At 45.0% G+C, this 24,477-nt stretch overlaps 2 protein-coding genes and 1 pseudogene across 2 annotated transcripts; all 3 read right to left on the bottom strand.

The window, feature by feature from the left end:
* Positions 1-4,904: 4,904 nt before the first annotated feature.
* On the bottom strand, positions 4,905-5,920 carry LOC143399720 (lymphokine-activated killer T-cell-originated protein kinase pseudogene; annotated as a pseudogene).
* A 2,160-nt stretch (positions 5,921-8,080) lies between these two features.
* Positions 8,081-11,261, bottom strand: LOC143409475 (C-C chemokine receptor type 5). Its single transcript, XM_076869777.2, has 2 exons — positions 11,208-11,261; positions 8,081-9,637 (listed from the first exon to the last, which is right to left on the bottom strand). Exon 2 carries the CDS (start codon positions 9,624-9,626, stop codon positions 8,571-8,573), a length of 1,056 nt encoding a protein of 351 aa, XP_076725892.1. The 5' UTR covers positions 9,627-9,637; positions 11,208-11,261; the 3' UTR covers positions 8,081-8,570.
* A 6,519-nt stretch (positions 11,262-17,780) lies between these two features.
* LOC143409469 (C-C chemokine receptor type 2-like) lies at positions 17,781-22,650 on the bottom strand. Its single transcript, XM_076869770.2, has 2 exons — positions 22,568-22,650; positions 17,781-19,597 (listed from the first exon to the last, which is right to left on the bottom strand). Exon 2 carries the CDS (start codon positions 19,584-19,586, stop codon positions 18,465-18,467), a length of 1,122 nt encoding a protein of 373 aa, XP_076725885.2. The 5' UTR covers positions 19,587-19,597; positions 22,568-22,650; the 3' UTR covers positions 17,781-18,464.
* Between the last annotated feature and the right edge of the window lie 1,827 nt (positions 22,651-24,477).

Below are 24,477 nucleotides of genomic sequence, written 5' to 3'. Positions count from 1 at the left end.
CGATTTCACATGCAAGGAGACTTCACTCAAGTTTAATCTTCTAGTGTTTCATTCCACCACAGAGAGGGACCCGTATTGGTCAGCACATTTAAGAGCAATCTGGGAAAGTACAATTCTAGCCTAAAGGGGAAATATCCATTACTAGTAAATTGTTCAAGTAGCTAACGGTTCAAAAACTTCTGGGTGCTATGTTTAGTCCTGAACATGCAATTTCTCATTTATTCTCTGAACAGACCTCTGAGGCAGGGATTATTATTAGTCCCAAATACAGATGAGGAAACTGAGGCTTAGAGACAGTAAGTAACTTGCATAGTAACTCAAAGCTAGGATGCCCTGACTCCAGATTCCAAGTCCACTGACATTTATTTATTTGCATGCCAGACTTTCATGGTCCAATACAATCTGACCAGAACTATTGATATCAGGTGAATTCATATAGTGACATTGAGTGATATTGATATGATTGATATCAGGTGAATTCAGTAGTGCTGGCCACATTAGAGTTAAAATTAAATAAAATTAAAACTTCAGTTCTTCAGTCACACTAGCCATATTTTGCACTAGTCTGGTGGCTGCCATATTGGAAAACACAGATATGGCACAGGTTCATTCCTATGGAAATTTCCACTGGACATCACTGGGCGAGACGCTGTCTATTCCAACCCAGCCCTATCACATAAATATTAGCAGTATCCCAAATTACCAAGAAGGAACCTGAGACCTGGAGACTTTAAGTCCCTTCCCAAGTTCCCGTAGCCTCAAGTTGGAACTCAGGTCAATCTGACTTTTGAGTTTCCACTCTTTGGTCCAGCAGGAAGAAGATTGAGTTGACCAATTGACATAGTCCTGGTGGAACTGTTAGGAGGCAACATAATTTTCTTAAAAAGTATTTTTTTTGAATAATCTTAGCTTCTGAAAGTAAACCTAAGTAGAAGAATTTTTCTAGACTATACCAAAATGCTCCCATCAGATTTTCATTTATTTATTTATTTTTAGATGGGACCTCACTACATTGCTTTATTTTAGGCTGGCCTTGACCTCTTGGGTTCAAGAGATTCTCTTGTCTAAGCCTCCTGAATAGCTAGGACTACAGGCCACAGTGCTTTGCTTTCTATTTTTAATATTAGTTATATTGTATTACATTCAATGCAGTTGAATTGTAGGCAGTTTCAAAAAGGATGTTGTCTTGGTTTAAACCCCAAATAGTAAATTTTCACTGATATTTACTTTGCAGTAGGAGCTGTTTGTCTGTTTTGTGTGCGTGTACACATATTCAGACCATTCTTTGAGCCCTATGAGAACTGCTATATTAACACTAACTTTTAATTCTCTGCTGAGTTACCTTGGCCTTGACCTGGGGCTGGCATGAACTGGCATAGACTCCCAGTTCTCCAGGAATAATGCTCTATTAGACAGAGCTCCAGTGTCACTGGAGGGACAAGAAACTGGGTGGGAGGAGAACTCTTTTGCCAACATAAGCAAATTCCATATTCATTTGTAAAATATCTATGACCCTTTTCTACACAAGAGACTTGTTCTCTCTTGGTTTTGAAATCACCAAGCTCAGCCTAGGCTCCAGACATCCTGCTTCTATTTATTTTTCGTTTGGAGAAGAGGGGCCAAAGCATGATTTCTAACCAGAAGTGAAACTGAATACTTGGAGCCTCAATTACAGATATTTCATAATTGCCAATTAAGTCTAGATTCATAAACTTTAAAAAAAAACAGGCTTGAAGAAGATGGGGTTACCATTCTGTTATAAAAATGGAGGAGATGAATCCAGACTCTCCCTGGCCCACATGCCACCTCCTTCTGAGCCAGGCATGCTTTTGCTGAGGTCACAATCCTTGATCTCAGTTTGGCTTTAAGCAGTGGCTCTTAAGCTTGGCTATGCTTAGAATCACCTGGGAACTTTCTTGGGGGCAGGTTTGGAGGTTCCAGCTGGGGAGTGTAGCTACTTGTGTATCCTCCAGTGAAGAATGGTCCTCCTCCATCTGACACGGTCATCCTCTTCCACTGAGTACACAGAACGCTCATGGAGCAGTGAGGGAGGGAGGGGACAAGCTCCTACTCAGCCAGATCAGTTGAATCAACCCTGGTCACCAACAGGGTGTGTCACCTTGCAGCTGGATTGCTCTCACATCTTATCTGGGTTTCTAATAGAACTACCGGTCAAGACTATACCAAAATGCTCCCACGGATCAAATCAGATTTTTTCGGGGTGTGACCCAGTGTCACTCTTTGTAAAAGTGTCCCAGTGATTCTAATATGCTGCCAAGACTCAATCAGGGCCAGAGCATGACCTTCATGAATTTTGGGCTCAACTCCCTGAATTTATGTGAGTGTGATTATCAGGAGCAGAGAGTTAGAACCTCTTCCACCTCCCCTACTCATCACTTGCTGCCCATGTAGAATTAGGAGACACCATCCAAAGTGCCAGGGCTTGGCACCAAGACCTGCTGCATCAGAGTCATTGGTCCTTGGGGTAAACTTCACTCTTCGTCTATGGCACAAGGGGGCTGGGCTGACTGGTCCTTGACAAACTTTCCATTTTCAAAGTATAGGATTCCACAAGAGGGCTCTATGAAAACAGAGAGATAAAGTCATGGAGAAAGGACAGTGTAAATAACGAACCCATCTGCATCCCCATCATATTTGATCACTTCAAACACTTTGGATATACAGATGACAGAGTGACATGCAGAAGAAACTTGTATGGACTATGAAAAAATGCATTTTCTGACCTTTTTTGCAAGGTCTTGGGCTAAGTACACTGTGGAGATTGGCTTGGGCAACTGGAACCTTAATTTCACCCTACGCATCAACCTGCCTTCTCAAATGATGCACCTCTTGTTCTTCACAGTTCATGAGCTTTGCATCATCTACCCTGAGCTGCTGTGGAAACACCTCTGTCCAAACTGAAATGGTGCAGAAGCAAAGGCTAAACTGCAGAATGTAAAAATACTCCTTGGAATTCTCTGGTCAAGGCTTGCAGCCCTGCACCCTGATGAGTTTCCTCATGTGGCCTCAGGGGGGCAGCAGAGTCCATGGTTCTTCATGGCTTTGAAGGATCTTTGAATCTAGTTTTGAGAATGACTCCTAAGTCTTTCCACTCAGGCTTTAAAAATCTGGTTATCCCCTCAAGAATCAAAAACAAGTCCCCCAAACATGACAGAATCACATTTCACAGAACTTATAATCAAACTAAGCAGTGACAATATGGAGCCCAATATAAGTAAGACTTATAATGTTTATAGAAGATTTATGAAAGAAATATATGATCTATTAAAGTTTGACTAGATTTTGGGAGAAACACAAGCAGGAATTTTATAGTGAATTTAATTTCAGAAAAAAGGAGCTATGGAAATGCTTTTATATTGTGCTTCCGTTGTCCCCTTATCCCTGAGGGCAATGGTGACATGAACAGGATTGTGAGGAAGAGCAGGGGGAAAAGGCTTAGGGTTTGCTCTCTGGTTGGCAGCTGCACCTCTAGCCCAGGGTCACCTGTGGTCTGTCTCATGCTTTCATTAGAAGGGTTAATACTCCAAAGTTATTTTCATGTTTGAGAATCTGTATCTCTGATGGAAAATAAATGGCCTGTAAACTTCATCATAACTGTGGAAGTACCAGTGTGTATGACAGTCAGAACTATTTAAACTAAGAACTCCTGGAACACAAATGCACGCAGACTCTCAGTTTATGAATTTGCACATTATTTCTCCTCGCTCAGGACATTCACCTCTACTTTGACTTTTCCCATGCCATGTGTGTGTCCCCCTCCTTGACAGGGGCCCCTGGGTGATGGGCCAATCCCTGAAGGTCACAATGAGCTCAAACTCAAGAGGTAGGGTAAGACTGCCCACAGCCCGGGTAGCATTTCTTCAGGTCAACACTGGAGTCATTTAATAAGATGCAAAATAGAGAAGCCATGAGAACGGGCACCATCTAACCTCCCCAAGTGGCTGTTTCTATTCTAAGGGGGCATGGACCTCCCTTCTCCCTGTCCTTTTCCCTCTCATCTAACTCCAGCCACCCACTACCCTTCCTCCCCTCATTCCACCTTCTGACCTACAAGACGGGAGGCAGCTCTTCAGGTTCAGGGAGGAGAAGCTGCTCCTGGCCAGACCCAGCTGTGCCATCTCCTGCTCCGTTCACGTGCTTCCAAGCAGGACCATGGCCAACTCCAGTGTCTGCTGCCCGTGACCTTCTCCGGAAGCTGAAGTGCAGCACACTGAAAACCAGCACGCTCCAAACTGTGAATGTGACCTAGACAGGCCACCTGGAGCACCTGTCCCCTCTCAGGATAAGAAACACGTGCACGGAAATTCAAAAGTAATAACCTTTGCCATCGCTGCAACGAAAGCCAAGTCTTTGGGAGGAATTTTAAGCGACATAAAAGAAGCTGTTACAGAAACCAGTCTCATGCTCACTTATTTTAGCCCTTCAACTCAGGACCATGGGTGAATCATGAGACTTGGAGGTTGCATCTGTCTTCCTTTCAAACGGGCAATGGACTCACAGCCGCCGGTTTCTTTTTTTAGACCTGCTAACTCGTTTGCTTGAGAAGTAGGATTCAGTTTGAAATTTAGAAGTTTTCAGGTCCACCCATAGAAGTAATATCTTTAAATACAAATTACCATGGTAAATCGTTTCATAAAGAAAGGGGACTTTTAAAAATATTTAAAAGGAAACAACCCCCACCACACACACATTTAAATGAAGTATTATTTAAACTAAGGGTGTTACTTATAAAATAGTGTGACAATTCTGTGTGCTGTTCTCTAAATGTACACTGACCGAAAGGACAAGAATACAATTATGCTTATTTTTAATTTATATTTATTTTTGATGGTAGGTGGCTTCACCCTGGGGATGTTAAGTAGAGGCCAATCCTGAAGGTCATGTTGAGCTCAAACTCAAGGAGTGCTAATATTAATAGATCCATGAAAAGAGAAAAATTGAAGAAAGGTCATTAATGAAAGTAAGGGTCGCTTGATTCAAATTAATATTAGTCAGTTTACAACATTTATAGCTAGTGTTTTAAGTCTGTATGAGCAATTTCTAAGTACCTGCATAGCTATTCTTTTTAAACTTTACAGAAAATTTAATATGATTCTGAGTGCTTAACATAAAATTATTAAAAATAGCCTTTTATTCAAATGTTAATAATAACACTATGGTCCTGTTGTAGGACCCCTTCCAGAGTCTAGAACTATGGATCATCATAGGAACTATACAAATGTATCCAAGTAAACAGAACAGGTAGAGACACAAACCATACATCACGGGGAGGCGGTCATGGATATGATCACTGGTCATTGAGTTTTAAGGCTTCATCAATGTGTGCAGCCGAGGAACACGTTAGGATCTTCATTAGTGCACACAGGGAAAAGTTCAATTACTTTCTGATATGATTCATCCAGTTCTTCCCAAAGCTGCATAGTCTGCCTCATCATTGAAGTCACTTTCATCAAAAGTTTAATCAGTCATATTTTCAACTAATGGTAGAGAGACTCCTATATCCCAGATTTCAATTGTTTCAAAATCACCTTGAATTACAACATTGGAAGACTTCATGTCTCCATGAAGCAGTTTTTTTTTTTTCCCCCCCTTGGTGCAGACACTTTAGCCCTCGCCTCTTGCCATGTTCCAAGCAACTTTTAAAATCAGAGCTGCTGGGAGAGCATCTCGGCCGTCTTTATCTCACTCTTCTATGAAATCATTTAGAGACTTTTCACCTCCATACTCCACAGCAAGGCTCAGACTCGATGTTTGGATGATGAGAACTTTTCAAGATCTTAGCCTCGTCAGTCAGTCTCTTTTGATATATACTCTGATAATCATCATTACACATGGGACTATTCCTTTTCATAGTCTGAGCAGAATGGGACCAACCTCTGGGAGATCGGAGTTCCTTTTTTCAGATCATTGACTCGGAGTCTTGAAATGATCAATTCCTTCCCTTGTAACCACCCCTCTAGGTCATGTCGCTCTCGGGCATTATTACCCTATGTACATATGTAACTCTGTGACCGGTGAGATTCTACACCATGTACAACCACAAGGATGAGGAATTACACTCCATTTTGTATGATGTATCAAAGTGCATTCTACTGTCATTTATAACTGATTAAAACAAATTTTAAAAATACAGTTATATTAATAAGGTGGTTTTTATTAGAGGCATATTTTCTTCCAAGGAGTTTGGAAGAAACTACATTTGGAAACAAGTTGTATGTGTCCTTTCCCCCCTTTGCATACGGATAGGTAAAGAGATTGGATGAATCTTGGACCCTCAGTGATGTCAGATGTTTGGACTGACTTGGGGTGAGGGGTGTAGCTCCGCATGCACTTTCAATGACCTTCGGAACAAAGGAAAGACATTTCCATTTGTTCATTTCCTGCTGACAGCCACATGCCCTAGTTTCACATTCAGAAGCTTGAGAAAAACCAGTAGCACTTCTTATCATTCTGACCCTTTAATCCCCTGAGTGATTCTTGGCCACTTATGTTTCCTTACCTAGCCTTTGCTGTGATTGTCTTAACAACTCTGAAGTTCAAACAACCCCAGGGATGTAAAAACAAAAACAAAAACAAAAATCCTAACCCTCCCTTGAAGTGAATGCATCCCTAAGTGTTTGGGTATAGTCCTTCTGGAGGCTTCTGAAAGAAGTATCCAACACCCCCCACACTTGGCCTGAAACATGGAGGTTAGTAAATTGTGCTTTTGTGGCTTCTGAAACTCAGGGCAACTTGTTTCCAAATGTATGTGTTACTTCCCCCTTTGCATATTGATAGGTAAATCCAGAGAGCTCACTCTTCTGAGCAGACAGAATCTTGGGCAAGAGAGCTTCCCCTCACCTCTTTGGGCCTTCTTGTGTAAGATTATAACATTCTGGATTTTTTGTTTGTTTGTTGTTTTTGTGGTGTTGTGGAAGGAACCTGGGGCTTCATGCATGCCAGGCAAGGGCTCAACCACTGACCTACATGAGCAATCCTCACCTACAACTCCCGTGGGACCCACAATGTGTTTGTAGACCTCAGCTCAGGTATTCACAAATCTGGTGTTTCTGAGCCTCGTGGAAGGACCCCATGATCCGAGCTGGGACGAGGAGGACAGCTCTGCAGACAGGAGCCTTCAGTGAAGTCAGCCTGGAGCCCCTCTGGGGAAGGCAAGATTCATCTCAGAAAATGGGACTCATCCTCTGATGCCAAAGCCCCTTCTTCTCTACCTAGCCCTTCTCCCTTCGTTTTTGATGGCTCTTCAAGGCCTTCTCTGATGGGCTTGAAGCCTCAGGGTCCTCCCCGACTCCTCTTTGCCATCCAAACTCCAATTCAAAATTCATACATGTTCTGCTAACTTTATACCCTAAATGCCGCACTAACCTTCTCTCCCCCCGTGGGGGCGGGGCCTGATCCTTGGTGGAAGCCATTCCCCTCCCACCTTACAGCTGTTTGTTGGTCTTCAGGCCCTAAATGCTCACCTTTCCAGGCCATCCATTGCCATGAAATAAGTCTTCTGCCTCACAGACAGGCCGGGGAGCTCTGCTCTGCTCACGACTCTGATAGAGCAGTGGTGTCAAGCTCCTTGTGATCCGACTCTGTCCTTCCTCCCCAGGGTCTCTCCCAACCAACCCAGTGTCTTCGTATAGCCAGGCTTTGCACACACAATCCTGCAGCCTGAAGCACAAGCTTTGCACACACAGTTCTGCAGCCTGAAGCACAGGTTTCAGCCTCTCCACCGACTGATGATCCAAATTAAATTCCTTCTCATGAAGAAGCGTTCTCATGCCAGGCATGGTGGTGCACCCCTTTAATCCCAGTGGCGTAGAAGGCTGAAGCAGGAGGATGGCAAGTTCAAAGCCAGCCTCAGCAAAAGTGAGGCGCTAAGCAACTCAGTGAGACCCTGTCTCTAAATGAGATACAAAATAGAGCTGGCGATGTGGTTCAGTGGTAGAGTGCCCCTGGGTTCAATCCCCAGTACCCCTCCCCTACCCCCCACCCCCCACAAAAAAGAAGCATTCTCAGCTGTTCTAGACCACGGGGTGCTCACCTGATCCTGAAAATCTATGGAACTTTCTGGGGAAATCACACAAGGAAGATACCATTTCTTAACCGATCACATTTTTATCTTTCCTTCTCATCACCAAAGATCTATTTTCAACACATTTACAATCTGTATGTCGCCTTGCACAAGCTAGGAACCTGAACAAAACGCTTCTTGATTTTTTTTTTTTTTTCAGATACACTGAAGAATCAGCAGTTCTCTGAGGATTGCTTTTATATAGGCAACTTTTTCAGTGAAAGAAGAGTTTGCCAATAACCTAATAAAAGTGGTGGGGAGATGAGAAGGTTGCTATTTCATCAACATATTTGGATTCAGCTTAGAAATCTGATGGGCTTAAAAGATCCAATATACTTAAAAGAGATGTCAAATAGGGGGTGAATCTTGGACTCTCTGTGACAGTAACTTCTTTTTTTAAAAGAATCACTCCCACCCCGCAGGCTGTGTATAAAAACTGAGTCACAGACACAATGCAGACCAGGCCATAGGCCAGCTTGAGTCCAGCTCATAAGCCAACTGAGATATCCTGCTCCCCAGTAGATCGGGTATAAACTGAGCTTACGCGCTCAGGGACTTCCTTTTGGAAGTTGGGACAGAGTTTGCAAAAGTGCTTGGCGATGTGTTTCTGAAAGAACACCGAGAGGTACCTTCTGAACTTCTCCCCGACGAAGGCGTAGATGACAGGGTTGATGCAACAGTGCGTCATCCCGAGAGTCTCTGTCACCTGCATGGCTTGGTCCAGCCTGTTAGAACTATCGCAATTATTCAGGCCAAAGAATTCCTGGAAGGTGGTCAGGAGGAGGACGATGTTGTAGGGAGCCCAGAAAAGAAAGTAGACAATCATGATGGTGAAGATGAGCCTCACAGCCTTGTGTCTCTTCTCGCTCCGACACCGAAGCAGGGTTCTCAGGATCCCCGAGTAGCAGATGACCATGATGAGCAGGGGCAGCACCAGGCCTAAGGTGACCATCTTTAATGTCTGGAATTTCTTCCAGAAATGATATTGACTGGCTGGAAAATGAGGGCTGCAGGTATGACGGGAAGCTTCTTTTTGAGATTTGGTAAAGATCATTCCTGGGAGAGAGGCAAGCACGGCCGCTACCCAGGTGATCCCACTTGTCACCAACCCGAAGGTGACTGTCCTGGCCTTGAGAGCAAACACAGCATGGACGATGGCCAGGTATCTGTCTATTGTCAGAAGGATGATGAAGAAGATTCCAGAGAAGAAGCCTATGTAATAGACCGCTGTCAAAAGCTGACACATTGCATTTCCAAAGTCCCACTGGGCGGCGGCATAGTGAGCCCAGAACGGGAGGGTAAGAAGGAAAAGCAGGTCAGAGATGGCCAAGTTGAGCAAGTAGATGTCAGTCATGCTCTTCAGCCTTTTGCAGTTGATCAGGATGAGAACTACCAGCAGGTTGCCCACGACACCAAAGATGAACACCAGAGAGTAGAGTGGGGGCAGGAGCCTGGCTGCAATTTGCCTCACGTCAATTTTAACGCAGGGTTCTGACGTCTCATAATCGATGTAAGAGCTGGGACTTGACACTTGATAATCCATCTTGTTTGATCCTGTGAATAGACAAAAAGTGATATTTCATGAAGCTGAGTGTAGTTAGTGGTCTGTTCTGAGTGCACACTCTTTTCTACTTTAACAGGTCTTTCCTTTGATGCATAGATTTCTACATTTAACGGAACTTCCTTCTTGTTTCCAAACAATCCACTTTTCTGGGAAGGTAAGTTTTGCTGCTTTCCTCCCTACCCACCAGATGGAGCTGAAATTCGCAAAAGCACCATCTCATCAAGGAAAAGTTTGCTTTCTATGGCAATGTGCGGTGAATGTAGTGAGGATAGCAATTTTGAGAAACAGAATCAGGCACAGTGTAAGTCACTGTTTTGTAATCTATATGGAACTGGCTGCTCCCCAGAGTTATTTAACTCATGAAAAACACACACCACCAGTGATCCAGTAAGAATCACCAGGTCCCCAGGTATGTACTCGAGGCCAATCACCATGCTGAGCTTCATACCCAGTTGTTCATTTAATCCTCTGGGCAACATTATGAGGCAGGTAATATTGTTCGCATTTTGCAGACAGGACCCCCCAAGCACAGGAAGAATGAGTAATTTGCCCAAAGCCACACAGCAAGGAAGGAACTGCACTGCAACCACTATGTCACCCAACCACCATGCTACCTTCTTGGCAAAAGAATTAAAGAACCGGACCCTCCACTGGTGACCCATTGTCAGAGTGGAATGGGTTGATGCCCAAGTCCCCAAGAAGGTGACAGAAGCCAACACCAGTGATCAAACCAAGCTGCCATCCTAACATTTTTCTCTGGAGTTTGTGTTGGTAGTTTCTGAGTTGTCACATCTAAGAGCTGTCATACAAACACAAAGAAATGACCCAAAAGAAAACACTTCATCTTCTTCCAAAGGTGGATGTCCTTGGTTTGAGGCAGTTTGGCTTTACAACTAGCTGGCTTGGTCAGTGTATTCAAATTCCACCCCTTGAGCTGAAAATCCTCTCTAATTAATCCTGGTTATTCATGAACTCCCTGGACCTCACATGAGGTGGCTTAAAGAAACACCCAGAGAAATCTCACTTTAACTCTGAGCCAGAAAAGGAATTGTATCCTAAATGGAACTGACACACTAGAAGGAAACTTTATTTGATGTTTGTAATTTGATATTAAATTGGACAATTTTTGAGGCTTCCCTTTTTTGGGCAGATGGGGTGGGGTGGGGTAGTACGGGATTTAGCTTGTGGGGGGGCGCACATGCTCAATGGCACCCACAGGAGTAGTTTCAGTTCTCCTTAACTCAGGAGAGTCCCTGCTGAGATTTCAACAGACTCCTCTCTCTGGAAGTCTTTCTTTCTCAGAGGTGAGGATTCACTTGTTTTAAAAGTAATATTACTCCCTCTTCAGTCTTTCAATCGTAATCATGTTTTTGTATCTTTGATGCTATCTTACTCTGGCCCTTGTCCTACATCCCAATTCTTTCCTTCTATTAAAGATCATATTTTAAGATAGTTCTCTGGGCACCTGGTGCTGCCAGATGTCTTCTCTGCGTTTCCTGTAAAGGTTTTACTCATCACAGAAGCTGAGCTAAGAGACCCAGAGGCTGAGAGATGACTTACCAGAGTTTCTTGTAGGGGGAAACGGATGTCTCAGCTCCTCTGGCTAACTGAGCTGTGCAAATTGAGTATACAGCCAGTTTAGAAGTAGGAAATGCACAGTTTCTCTTAAAGGGGGGCGGAGATTAATGAATAAGTGTATTGCAGGGGAAAAGAAACAGAGAACAGTTCTTCTTTTTTTCTTTTTTTTTTTTTCCTTCTAAGTTTCATTTAAAATAGACTACAGAGAAGAGCTCTGGCTTTATTTATTTGCCAGCTTCTCCCATTCCATGATTTATTTCACTTTTGTTCTCTGCTCATCCCACTACACAGAGTCTGTTAGAAACCAGAAAGAATTAAGGGATATTAGAGCGAGAGGAAGACATAGCCATCTAATCAAAAGCCCATGTTTGAATAAAAGAAATTGGTGTCCAAGATGCAAATGATTTACAGAAGACCACAGGGCCTTGCTGTGGTAAGGCTGAATGGATGAGAAAGCCAGACTCTTTTAATAGTTGCTCCCGATTAAAGCCAACTTTATATATATATTTCAAAGGGGAACCCTACTTTTTTTACATGTGCCCCTTTTGCCCACTCTCGTTCCATCCCCTGTCCCACCATAGCTCACTCACATGGGCTCACCACCCTGTTTTTCTTTGTAAACTAAAATAGCTGGTTGTCTAGAGGGTCTTAACCATAGGTTCACCTGGGAACAAGGCGCCTTTCCCATGTTTCCCTGAGTATCCCATGGCGCATATCCTCATGCATTTCTTTGCATGACCCTCCAATCCAGTGAGCATTTATGATTGCCCGCACCCAGGCAGATTGACAGGTGGCTGAGTTCCTCACCCAAGGACATAATTTATTTGGAGAGAAATTAATGTGGTCATGTCCAGGATTCTGTGCTAACACTGTGTGCAGTCCTGTCAAGTTCTCTTGGTGTTTGGTGACTTATCTCCAAACCTCAAACTAATGACAACAGAGCTGAGCCTCAAGAGCACTCCTGGGCTTCCATTACTTCAGAGATGAAATAAGAAGCTATGGCTCATGATCCACAAGAAGGCCAAGGAGACTCCAAAAAAGCAAAATAATAAGCTCCCAAACCTGTGGAGGTAGCCTAGTACCCAGACTGAGCAAGTGGCCCCTGGGGTCAGACTGTCAAGCTTGAAGCCCGACTCTACTCTCAGCTTTCTCCTCTGTGTAGTGGGCTGAATAAGAGCAGCCCTTCAGTGGGTTTGTTGGGAAGATTATAAGAGGCACCCACAGCAGGCATTTAGTAGATACCAAACTCACAATTAACACCGAGTTCTTAGATACTCCTTCAGTGATCCTTTCTTAGAGTTTATTTTTTAAATAAATTTTGAGAACCTTTGTTTTTCCCTAATAAAATGAGTTTCCTGGAGACCGTGCCTGGAGCAGATGAGTATCAGCAAACTAGAAACTGAAAGGCGGTCAGTTCTTGGAGAATAGAAAAAAATGACTACTCAGAAAAAGTCAGAAAAGTACAGAAACAGCTCAGCCCTGGAGAACCACCCGGCATGGGGTGTATGACGATTACGACAGTGCTCACGACTCGGTACCCAGCAGGAGGACAGTGAATTAGGGGGCATTCGTCCAAGTTCATCCCATGCATGTGATTCAAAAGGCAACAGTGTGGCTATGCTGTAGGGATCCATCCTGGCTTCATTATTTATTACTTAACTCTAGACAAAGTCACTGATTCTCGCTGTACCTTGTTTCCTTATCTGTGAAATAGGGTTAAAAACAAACAGACAACCAACAACCCATAAGCCTATTCTCTATGTCTGTGGTCAAGATCAAATGTTACAGGGATGTCCATCCTCTTCAGACCCCTGCCCTCAGTGGACTGTTCAAACAGAGACATACAAAGGGCGCTTCAGAAAGCGTTGGCCACCCAGGATACCAATAAACGGACATAAAAATTTATACCACATTAAGTAACACAGCTCTGGTTTGGGCTCTTTGAAGGATGGCCTGTGTGTTCACGGGTCTGGCTCTTGGGCGAAACTCTTGGCCAAATGTTATGTTTCTGTTTGTGACTGTTGTTGGTTCTTACTGTCGCTGTGTAGACCCGTGTCCCTGGTGACTGCCATCAGGGTGGCTGAGGATGTGAGGGCCTGCTCACCCCCAGAGGGCACTGTGAAGTCATGGAGGAAGTTCGGGGTCGCTCAGTGCCTGGGGGATGACTTTGACTCCTTACTTCCCCTCTGTGAGTTTCCATTTCCTCACCCCTCCCGTTTGACGTTCTAGACCCAGGGTCAGCTTGTACTTAAATAGTACATAATTCCACGCAGTTTGGGAAAAGGGGTGAGGATTCATGGGCTGAAACTAGGAAGTACAACTCAGCAGGGTGTTCACCCTCCTTGCAGTGTCTGTCCAAAGAGCTGTTCCAGTTACCTCTGGGGTGGGGGTCCATTCCAAGGATGCACCACTAAGTGAGGACCCATGAGAAATTCTTTAGTAATTAATAAATGAAACTCTGCTCTGGACGGAAAATAACGAGCTAGCTCCTGATCACTCTGTGACTTGGTTTCTCGTCTCTGCTTCTCTGTTCTCTCTTCTCGGTTTGCATGGCTCTCAGTCTCTGATGTATGGTGTTCGGACCCCATGAGAAATAATCCTTTGATCAGTTTCCTACTCCAGACTTGATGCCCACGTTGGAAAGTGTCTCACACCACCTCTGCTTTGGGGCTAGTTTTCAAACAGCAGCTCCATCTCTTGCACTGATGTTCCAGAGGTTGCTTTTTCCCTTGCTCACACCACCTCTAGGCCATATGCTCAAAGCATCATCAACAGATGGGGAAGAACGTTGCTTCTTCTTGAGTTGGAAGGGTCAATGACAGAAGTACAGTGACTTAAAATCCTGCTTTATGGCAGCTCTTTGGAAAATGCTTGGGGCTTGAGTTGACTCCAGATCAGGATTGGCTTGATGGTGAGATGGACTATAAAGATAGCAGATGGTCTTTTATCTGAAAAACAAAGATCTAATTATAAAACCAACATATGCTCATGGCACGAAATTGGGAAAAAACAGAAAGTAGGGAAAAATCAGGCATATTCTCACAATCTCAAGGCAATCCCTTTTACTGATGTGTTTCAATTCCTGCCTTTTCTCACGCACGCCTTTCGATTGTTCTCACACGTGTACCACTCTATGCGCTGAGGCTTTTTGGTTTTTTATTTTGCTCAAGATGACAATACAGGCATCTTTATTAAAATCATAGCTCTTTACTTTCTATTTTTATCGAGGTTGCACAGGCAGCCTAGGGCGCTGGTTTGGGTTGTACAGCTTGGTGAGTTTGAATTTGCACACACTCCTGGCACCACCACCTTGAGGACTATACTTCCCTACCACCCAGAAAGGCGCCCTTGGCCTTGCCTGGAAGTAAGTCTCTCTGTGACTTCATACAGATTAAATCCAGCTATTATTTAACTCTGACTCGACAAGATCCCAGATCCGTCCTTTCCTGTAGGGTTTCTATCTTTCCACGTCACCCCGTTGACTATGTTTAACGGTGCCCTATTAATACACCACCAGGCTCTTGGTGTTGTCCACTAATATGAACAATGCTGTACTGTAGCCACCCCCAGTGCTCTGACGTCCTGTCAAGGAGGAAACTCCCAGTGCCCCCAAAGCCACCTTTGCCTTAGCAATGAGGCTTGGGTCCTGGGACTCCTAGCGTCCTATGTGGAGATGACCTCGCCACCTTCTGTCTCAGATGCCTGTCATGGTGGGAGGTTGGGAGGTGACCATGCTGCTCTTTCATTCCTGCCTTTGTCCCCTCTCGACCCTTCTCAGGATAACCCTCTTCCTCGCCCACGTGCCACATCCCTGACACACCCCATGAAAAATATCCAACCCAGTAGGCACCAGCAGGCTGTCCGTGTGCTTAGATATGTCCAGGCATGGTGGAATAATCCCCTTGACTCAGCTTAGAAGTGTGCCCTACACATCGGGGGTATTTCTTTCAGGAGCTCATGTGGTCTGAGGCGTGGCAACACCGAAGTCCAACATGCTGATTAAGGTGCACACAGACCCGATGTCATCTTAAGTGGGTCAGGCCACACCTGCAGCTCTGTATTTAGCTCTATGCATAACAGGATATTAGGTAGGGCTCTTTTGGTCGCCCCAGTACTGGCAAGTATGGCTTAAGGATGAGGGTAAAGAGGTGTGCCCTATTGTTCTAGAGAAAACCACTGACACCTGAGGTCAAACACCTCTTCAGGGCTTACTAAGAGGTGACATAACCAGCCCTGTGCCTCCACCCAGCACATCGTCCCCTTCCACCCCAGCCTTCATAAGGAGTCCACTGGGGGGAAGGGTTGCCGATGTGGTATTGATGGAGAACACAGTGGAGTCTCTTTCCTCAAGGCCCAGGGTGGATCTGAGAGAAGAGCGTGAGGAATGGGGGTGTGCCAAAAGGAAGGCCAGCACTCCTTTCCCGGGGGTCCCTCACGAGGCGGCCTTCAGCTGACCAGAGGACTAGAGATTGGAGGAAGGTGGTGGGTGGAGATGACATGTCAGTTATGCTGCAAGAGTGTCCCTAGGCTGCACTTGCCCGAGTCCCCTGACAAGAGGAAACTGGGCAAGAGCCGTTATGCTGGATCCCAAGGTCTGTGTGAGGCGAACCCAGCGCCCAAGAAATAGTAGGCAGGAAGAAGTCTAGTTGAAGAGAGACCCTGTGTGTCTACGAAGTGACCATGGGGAGCCCCACCAGCTCTAGGCCCTTTGAAGGGAGCACACAATTATGCCTGCCTTCCTGGTGGACTATGGCAGGGGTCGACTGGGTAAGGATGCCTTCACCCTTTTCCCAACTATCTCCCCCTCCTCTCAATACTTGTCCAGAAGAGGGAGCACAGAAGGACTCCCTGACGTAGGCCACTAGCCAGGGGCTGGTGCAGAAAGGACAGGACACACCCTTAGCCCAGGTGAAGCCCTTCAGAATCCAGTTGACCCCAGGGCTGAAACCGATTGGAGAGAAATACAATGATTTCATATCGTGAATGGATGACGTTAGGATGTTTTATAGGAGACAGTACAACATGAGACTTTATTCAATGCCCTGATCTTTGCTTGTGAGGCCGCTGTGCTGGGGAGTACCTAGACGGTGGCAGGAAGAGGCCTTATAAATACCTGATCTTGGGCTTGGGTCTCAGCAGGCCCCCCAGTCTGGATTCACCCATGACATTACACAACTGTTTGCAAACCCCGGACATGCACTTTCGCAACCTACAAACACAGTGCCAAAGTGACCACACCTGAAGAAATTTCCAACCTCCATCCCTCCCCAAACCCGGGCCCAATCTCCCTCCATTCTGAGCTGCCTTGCAAAAGCAGACGCTCGGCAGACCAGACTCTTCTCTTGTGGTGTGCTTCCTGGAGTGGTGCCAGGTGGGCTTTCTTGTGGGCCAATCTCACCTGACACTGTTTCAATTTGTCAGGGAAGTTTAAATTATGAGCAAAAGCAAAAGAGGAAGGATGGGGTCTTGGTGAGTAAGCCCTCCCTCCCCGACAGCTTCAGGGCCTCTCTGCAAAATGACCAGCCCTTCCTAGACCTGCTTTGGGCATCACAGCCAAGGGGATGGTATGGGGTAGGCTATGGTGAGCCTCCTCCTCCACCAAGACTGTCTTGAGACACCTGGGGTTTGTCGTGGTGAGCTTTCCTCACCTCATCTCTGTTTACCTCTAACTGCCCACTGAGAGGGTCCCCCCGGGACACGGGGCTCACAGTGTGAACGGGGCTGGGCTTTAGGCCTTCTAGTGGCTGAGAAGAGGCTCTGCTTGCATGAGGCGTCACTGGTGCTCCCATTCCAGTGGCCCATTGGCTGTGGACAGGATGGGGCTGTGTGGCCCACAGGACAGGCTGCAAGTCACACAGCAAGGTGTGTGTCTACAGCACAAGCGTAAAGTTGTGAACAGAACACAGTCTCCCATACCACAGTCCAACACAACAGACAATGGCTTTTAAAAAATATATATATTTTTAAACAATATAGTTAAAACACTGATTTATTTTCCAATATTTACATTTCATCATCATCAAAATCAAATCATATGCATTTGTTAGGATATCTGAAGGTGACATCCCCCACTGCCCCAACTTCCAGAAACCTCTGGCCATGTGGTTAAATGAAGTTACACATTAGTAACTTCCAGCCCCCAAGCTGCCTAATTCCCAGTGTTTCTTGCTTCCATCAGATCAGAAATGCACCAGGTGACAGCTAAGAGCTTCCTTAATGTGGCCCAACAAAGAGGAAGGTCCTTGCTTGCTGAGCGAGCGAGCTTCTCCAACTCCCTCCATTACAAGTAGACTCTAAGACGTCGGATCAGAAGCCAGCTTGACTTAGGAGTTCCCTCTGGCCCACAGGGGACCACTCGTCATCAGCAAGGCCATCTGCAGGGCATTGAAGCACTTGAAAATGTTTAAATCCATGACTTTGTAATGACAGAAAAATACATTTGGGGAGAACACATTCTCTCAGGCAGCTGCGTCAGGTCCCCAGGCTCCCAAGCACACGTCAGGCTCCAAGCTTTTAAGCTCAAAGCCAGAGTTGTCTCTTTAATTAATACAATAATTAAATGAGCAACTCTTTAAAGAACACTTCTTCATGCAAGTTACAATTTTCAGGCTTATTTTATTTTTCTATTTTAAAAAAAAAATGTCTGAACTCTATGCCTGTATCAAAAAATAAAGCTCTGGAAGGTAGACTAGGAAACATTTGTTCCCAACCCATCTAGAACCTTCCTCCTCTAGGCTTACCCGGCCTGGCAATTTAGACACTGAGAGTCGCAGGCCAAGACGTGTGATTTTCAATGCAGGAGCCTCTGTCACTCCTGTCTCCAGTCTCCTTGCCTCGAGGACATGACTCCGTGTCCCCACCATTGGCTGTTTCTCTCCTGTGACCGTCGAGGGGCATGTGTGTGTGCAGTTTCCTTCACATGCTCCCTTGGTCTGCTCCTCTGGACCTTCACAAACTGTCTTTTGGAGTAGGGACAATTGTACAGTCAAGAGTGACATGATAAGGACTGCGGGGGAAGGAAGGCACCAGGAGGCAGGAACAGCAGCCCCAGTTGTTCTGGAATATTCCCTGAGCATGCATTAGAGATACAGAGAGTGACATGAGTCTCTCCTGGCACGGCCCTGAGGTTCCTGGGTGCCTGATTTTATAGATTTTATAGATCTTTCTTCTTCAGCAGAGGCTTGAGTACATATGGATTGTCATCTCCCTTAAAGTACAAAAAGCAAATTGTCACTCATTTTACAAGCCAACTGAGACATCCTGCTCCCCAGTGGAAGGGGTGTATGTGGAGCTCACTCGATCTGCTGTCTCCCTGTAGAAAACTGGACACTGTTTGCAGAGATGCTTGGCGATGTGCTTCCGGAAGAACACCGAGAGATACCTTCTGAACTTCTCCCCGACAAAGGCGTAGATGACAGGGTTGATGCAACAGTGCGTCATCCCGAGAGTCTCTGTCACCTGCATGGCTCGGTCCAGCTGACTGGTGCTCTCACAGTTACTCAGGCCAAAGAGTTCCTGGAAAGTGGTCAGGAGGAGGACGATGTTGTAGGGAGCCCAGAAAAGAAAGTAGACAATCATGATGGTGAAGATGAGCCTCACAGCCTTGTGTCTCTTCCTCTCATTCCGACACCGAAGCAGGGTTCTCAGGATCCCCGAGTAGCAGATGACCATGACAAGCAGGGGCAGCACCAGGCTCAAGACATTCCTCATTATTGTATGAAAGTTCTTCCATTTTAATGGAAAATATGGGCCACAGGAGTGATGAGAATTTTCTTCTTGGAATCTAGTAAAGATGATTCCTGGGACAGAGGCAAACACGGCCGCCACCCAGGTGATGACACTTGTCACCACCCCGAAGGTGACAGTCCTTGCTTTTAAAGCAAACACAGCGTGGACAATGGCCAGGTACCTATCAATTGTCAGGAGGATGATGAAAAAGATTCCTCCAAAATAACCAATTTGATACATCCCCGTGAGTGACTTACACATGACATCTCCAAAGATCCATTCATTTGCAGCATAGTGAGCCCAGAATGGGAGAGTGAGAAGGAAAAGCAGGTCGGAGATGGCCAAATTGAGCAGGTAGATGTCAGTCATGCTCTTTAGCTTTTTGCAGTTGATCAGGGTGAGAACTACCAGCAGGTTGCCCACGAAACCAAAGATGAACACCAGAGAGTAGAGCGGGGGCAGGAGCAGGGCTCCAATGTGCTTCACGTCGGGTTTGTAACAGGGACTGCTGTAGTCATAGTCATATGTGGTGGTGGATTCTTCATTGCTTCCTTTATTACTTCTTATAAACAAAGAATGAGATGTGGACAATATATTGTGGATGAACTGGGGTAACGTGTCCCTGTCTTCCATTTTCCCCTGTTCTGTAAAAGAGAATGAAATGAGGACCGCATAACAAACATGTCACCATCCATGGTCCAAACAGCCTTGCAACTGAAGCAACTTTCTGGTCTTTGGTGTCTCTCCTTCACAACCATCTCCTTGAAAGCAAGTGCCCCATTTCCCTTTTATTCTTTTTATCAGACACTGGTTTGTCCACCCAACAGCCATTTCCAATGCCTTTGTCTCCCCCAAACCAGCATCATTCCTGCTTAACTAAAACTTCTGCATGCTTAACTTTCTTTAGCTCCTCTGCAGGTAGCACACAGGCTTGTGATCCAGCCTTGGACAAGTGAATCTTCTGGAAAGGTAAGAGAGACACAGAAGAAACACTTCCTGCTCTTTGACTTTTGCAGCTTGTCTTATCTGGGCTTGATGCTTGGGACCATGAACAAGAAACCCAGAGAACTAGAGAGAAGCGATGAAAAGTCCCAGCAGATGAGAACTGCTCATTTTCTAACATCATCATTTGATGGGAAAGAAAAAGCCATCGTGAATTGCATTTTCTATTACTTGCAGCCAAAAGCAACTTTTTACCTCCACTTTTCTTGCTGAGGTTGCTATGACAACCCAATTTTCAAATGCCTTAACTTTGTTCCAATTTCATCTTCATAGAGCAATTGATCTTTTGCTAACGTTCTCCACTTAAAGCTCTTTGCTTCTAGGAGGAAGCTCTTTTCTGACAACCTCTTATTAATGTCTTTGTTGGCATCTCTCCCCCCTGCCCACACCATATGAGCCCTCATGTACTGAAGCCCTTATGCCAAATAAGCACATGTCACATGATCTTCTACACATTGTATGCCTCTCAAGGTCAATGACTGGATCATGCTTCCATGTCAAGCTCTTATGATTTCTTGGCTTTCATTTCTTATCATTTGCCTTTTATTTTTGCTCCAAAGTTCTTCCTGAATCATCTCAGTCAATCTCAGTGTCTGACCGCCCTGTGTGCTAATGCTTCTCAAAATCCCTTCTTCAAGTTGCACCTTTTCCCTGAATCTCAGAGTCAAACTTTTTATTGTCCTCTGCTTATCTCCCCATGGATTTATTTGCTTCACCAATGTTTATGGAGTGCCCGCTATGATTCATAGTCTTGTTTTAGGCACTGGAGATTCATCAGTGAGCAATACAGGCCTCAAGCAGGTACCACACATTCAACCAGCCACAAACTAAGCATTCCCTGAAATTTGCTCCAGGTTGTGGGATCCTTATCTTAATTGTTACTTTGTTGTCTAAGAAACAACACTTGGCATTACCCTGGAACCCTTCCTCTTCAGAAAACTTGGGGTCAGATCTTTGCAGCCAAATGGACCTGGATCGGAATCTTCCCTCCAATGTCTAAGTTGTGTGATTTGAGGTCAGTGACAGTTTTCAAGTATTAGTTGCCTTGCATATAAAGCATTGAGTTGCTACGAAGACCATTAGAGATAAGTGAAGATTTAGCATAGGCTCTAGGGGAGAGAGAGGCTCTGAGTTATTATTGTCATAAAAGTCAACAAAGACCTCTCAGATTTCTCCCCTCTGCATCTCTTTCAAATGTCGGTTTCTTGTCTCATCAACTCCTCAGCCCTTGCTTTGTTGTGGTCTTTCCTTTGCTCCTGGCTGGTCCGTAGCCATGTTCCTTTTCAATATGTCTTCTCTAAAGCTGAAATTGCATCATGAGCTTCTCAGCCTAAAACCTCCAGGAACCCCATGACCTGTATATGGCAGAATCTTAAAGACAACAGCCAGACGGCTCAGCAGGGCCTTTTTAAGCTAGTTTCTTAGCTTCATCTCCAGTCACTTCTCAGGTTCCCAATAAAATGTCCTTTAGCTACAGCCTTCTTCTCTCCATTTACTCCCAAGCTCACTATCTCCTTCATGCATCAGTGGTTTTGTATGTACTTGTTCCTCTGCATTCTAAAATGTCAGTGAGCACCTATTCATCCTTTAATACCTCCTGCTCCAATTTCCCCTCTCTGTGAAGCCTAATGTGCACGCTCTGTCAAACCACCTTACACAGCCAAATAGGCACATGTCACATGATCTTCCACACATTGTATGCCTCTCAGGGTCAATGACTGGATTATGCTTCCATGTCAAGCTCTTATGATTTCATCTATCAAAAAGAGGTACTAGTCAACATTCACTGCTTGAGCACATGAAACTCTTGGTAATGATAATAACAAAAACAAGAAGGACCTACAGCCCTAGGACTTGATTTTTTTTTTTTCCTGGCAGTGACTACACATTTGTTTTCATCTATCCATAAACCCAATCTTTCCCTCTCTCCTGTGACTGCCACAGTTCACACCACCAAGTCAAAGTATTGAAAATTGGAGAAACTAAATAAGATCTAAGTTGGGAAAAAAATGCACCCACTAAAGAATTCCAACTTCAGTGCCCCTGAAGCTGCAGGTGCTGTGTTAATTACTGTGTGCAGACTCATGAACTTAAACTTCAGCACAGCTAGCTAGCACCGGGCTCCTACTATAGTGGCCCTGTCCTAGGTGTCATTTCAAGAATGAGGACAGATCATCCAGAACTGATAGGGAGCAGCCACCTCTCAGAAAAAAAGAAATTTCTCCCTTCAGTCTCAGTGGACCTCCTGAGTGGAGGCAAGAGGTACATTTTGGTCCAGAGTCTGAATTGTCCCCTACAGGGAAAAGAGGGAAAGATTTCAAGATAGAAAGTTCCAGCTCTGGAAGCCCCTGCATGCTCAGAGGCACAGAAAGAGCCCATGGGAGCTTGGAGGGTGGTTGAACAGAGCAGCTGTTCTTACTTCTTTGTTGTCCACTTTTTGCCATCACCTAAGTCCCAGGGAAAGTCACAACGTGTGCCATCCTGCATTTCCTCACTGTCATCAGGATCTTCTTAACATCTGCTAATGCAGCCCCTCAGGTAAACCTGCACCCTGCACTTCCAGCTTTGAGTCTCTGGTTCCTAAAGTAGTGGAAAAATCCCCGGCGACTCACCAGTGGATGGCTTCTTCCAGGTGGCCCCAGTGTTTCAGGCTTCTCAGCAAGTGCACCAGACGGATCTGGAGGTAGAAACTTGGTGTGCAGAAGTAGGAAATAAAGTTTCCTGCAGAAAGAGAAGGCGGAGATATAAGGGCAAGTGATGGTGAAGATTAAAAAAAAAAGCATCAAGAAGATACAGTTCTTCTTTTCCAGACAGGAACGTTGAACACTACTGGGCTGAGGTCTCCAGAGGAGGATTGATTTTGAAATCTTGCTTGTGCAACCTTGATTGTGAGTCAGGGAGTCCCTGTACATCTGTTCTGACATCTAACGATACTGGCTTCTTTATCTGATGGGTCTCTGCATCTGGAACTTTTCCACTTGCTGCCCTGCTACTTGTGATCATTTGCATGACATAAAAACAGCAGAACTGAGCATTTCCTAGAGGATAAATGCAAGGGGGCTGTTTGCTGTGGTGCAGGAAACGCGATGGGGTTTTACTGTGACCGTGTGCACTGGTTTCAGTACTGTGAATTTAGGATCTGTTCTAAAACTTTAATTAGATCAAACATTTAATGAAAGTGATAGCTAAATGATCTGTGGGGTCAGGGACATCCTCAGCAAGAATAGTCTCACTTATTATAGGTCCCACTCCTCTGAAAGATATTTTGTTAAGAGAAAACAAAATTCTACAGTGTAAGAACGATCCCGAAGGTCCAATAGGTCTTAGGTGGGATCATCTGAGCCAGTCCCTGGAACTCTCTAGAATTCAGCAGGCCCTGGGGTGAGGACCTCATGCTATGTCCTTCGCAAATTTCTAAGCTTCCACTTCCCCGAGAATCATAAGATCTCTGAAGCCTGTAAGGGCTAAATGAACATAAAACAGCTAGTATAGTATCTGGCACACAGTAGGCACTCAATGAGGGACAAACAGCTTCACCTGAGCCGTGTGCAGAGGGGAGAGTTGAAGGATACAGCCAGTCCAGGATAACAATAGCAAGAGACCCTCAGTGCAGTCCAGGTATCCTTTCTAGAAATGAGTAAGTTTAACCGGGGATACCATGGGTACCGTGTAAGACTAGGTTTTTGTGCTAAGCAAGGATGGCCTCAGAGTTTTCTTTAGAAGGCACTCCTTTCCTTCCTTGTTCAGGAACAGGGTGTCCTGCTATGTCTGGAATCTCCTGATCCAGGATCTTGCCACCAGTTTTGTTTTTTTTTTTTATTCAACCCAAGATAGGGAAGGTCAAGACCCAAGAAGTTTGCTGCCTCCAATTAGGACCACTTTACATTTCTATCGGCATACTAGAGATCACTGGGTCTAGTCCTGTCATTTTGTCATTAAGGAGAGGTGCTGAAGTAGGTGACAGCAGAGCCAGGATTTAAATCCTATCTGACCTCAGGAAACTAGTGATACCTGTGGCTGAAATTTGCAAGAGATTGTATAAATTGGAAAGTACTTACAGAAGGGCAACCAGGGTTGAGAGATCCAACGGGGTGGTGAGGTGTCCAGAGTCTAGCAACATCAGAAACTAAGACTCCTATGGTTTGTGGGAGTCCAGAATGTGCACCCCAAAATATTCTTCTTTGGCATTAGGATCGATGAGCTGAAAGTAATTTGGAAGGAGCAGATGCAGAAAAGTTCTCTGCCTTCCCTCTAAAATAATACATAGATTTTATAAAGGCAGAAAGTGTCCCACACCCCTTCTACCAGAGAGAGCAAAGGTTAACCACCAGAGACAACTTCAGATCCTTATCAACAGGGAAACGGTACCAGAAGAATTTGCATTAACATGCTTTTCTAACCAATCTTTATCTGCCATTTATTTGCCTTCCCACAACTTTCCACCCTTAGAAACTCAAATTCCTTTTCCTTTGTCTTGTCATTTCTCTTAAATTTTACTGTTCTTCATTGAAGATGCTTTATA

The sequence above is a fragment of the Callospermophilus lateralis genome, chromosome 1 (assembly GCF_048772815.1).
Source record: "Callospermophilus lateralis isolate mCalLat2 chromosome 1, mCalLat2.hap1, whole genome shotgun sequence".
In the NCBI taxonomy this organism is placed as follows: Eukaryota; Metazoa; Chordata; class Mammalia; order Rodentia; family Sciuridae; genus Callospermophilus; species Callospermophilus lateralis.
This window is presented reverse-complemented; position numbering and strand designations above follow the sequence as displayed.

What these genes read in the sequence shown, in the direction of transcription:
- LOC143409469 (XM_076869770.2), bottom strand. Translation starts at nt 19,586, where the DNA reads ATGGAAGACAGGGACACGTTACCCCAGTTCATCCACAATATATTGTCC.
- LOC143409475 (XM_076869777.2), bottom strand. Translation starts at nt 9,626, where the DNA reads ATGGATTATCAAGTGTCAAGTCCCAGCTCTTACATCGATTATGAGACG.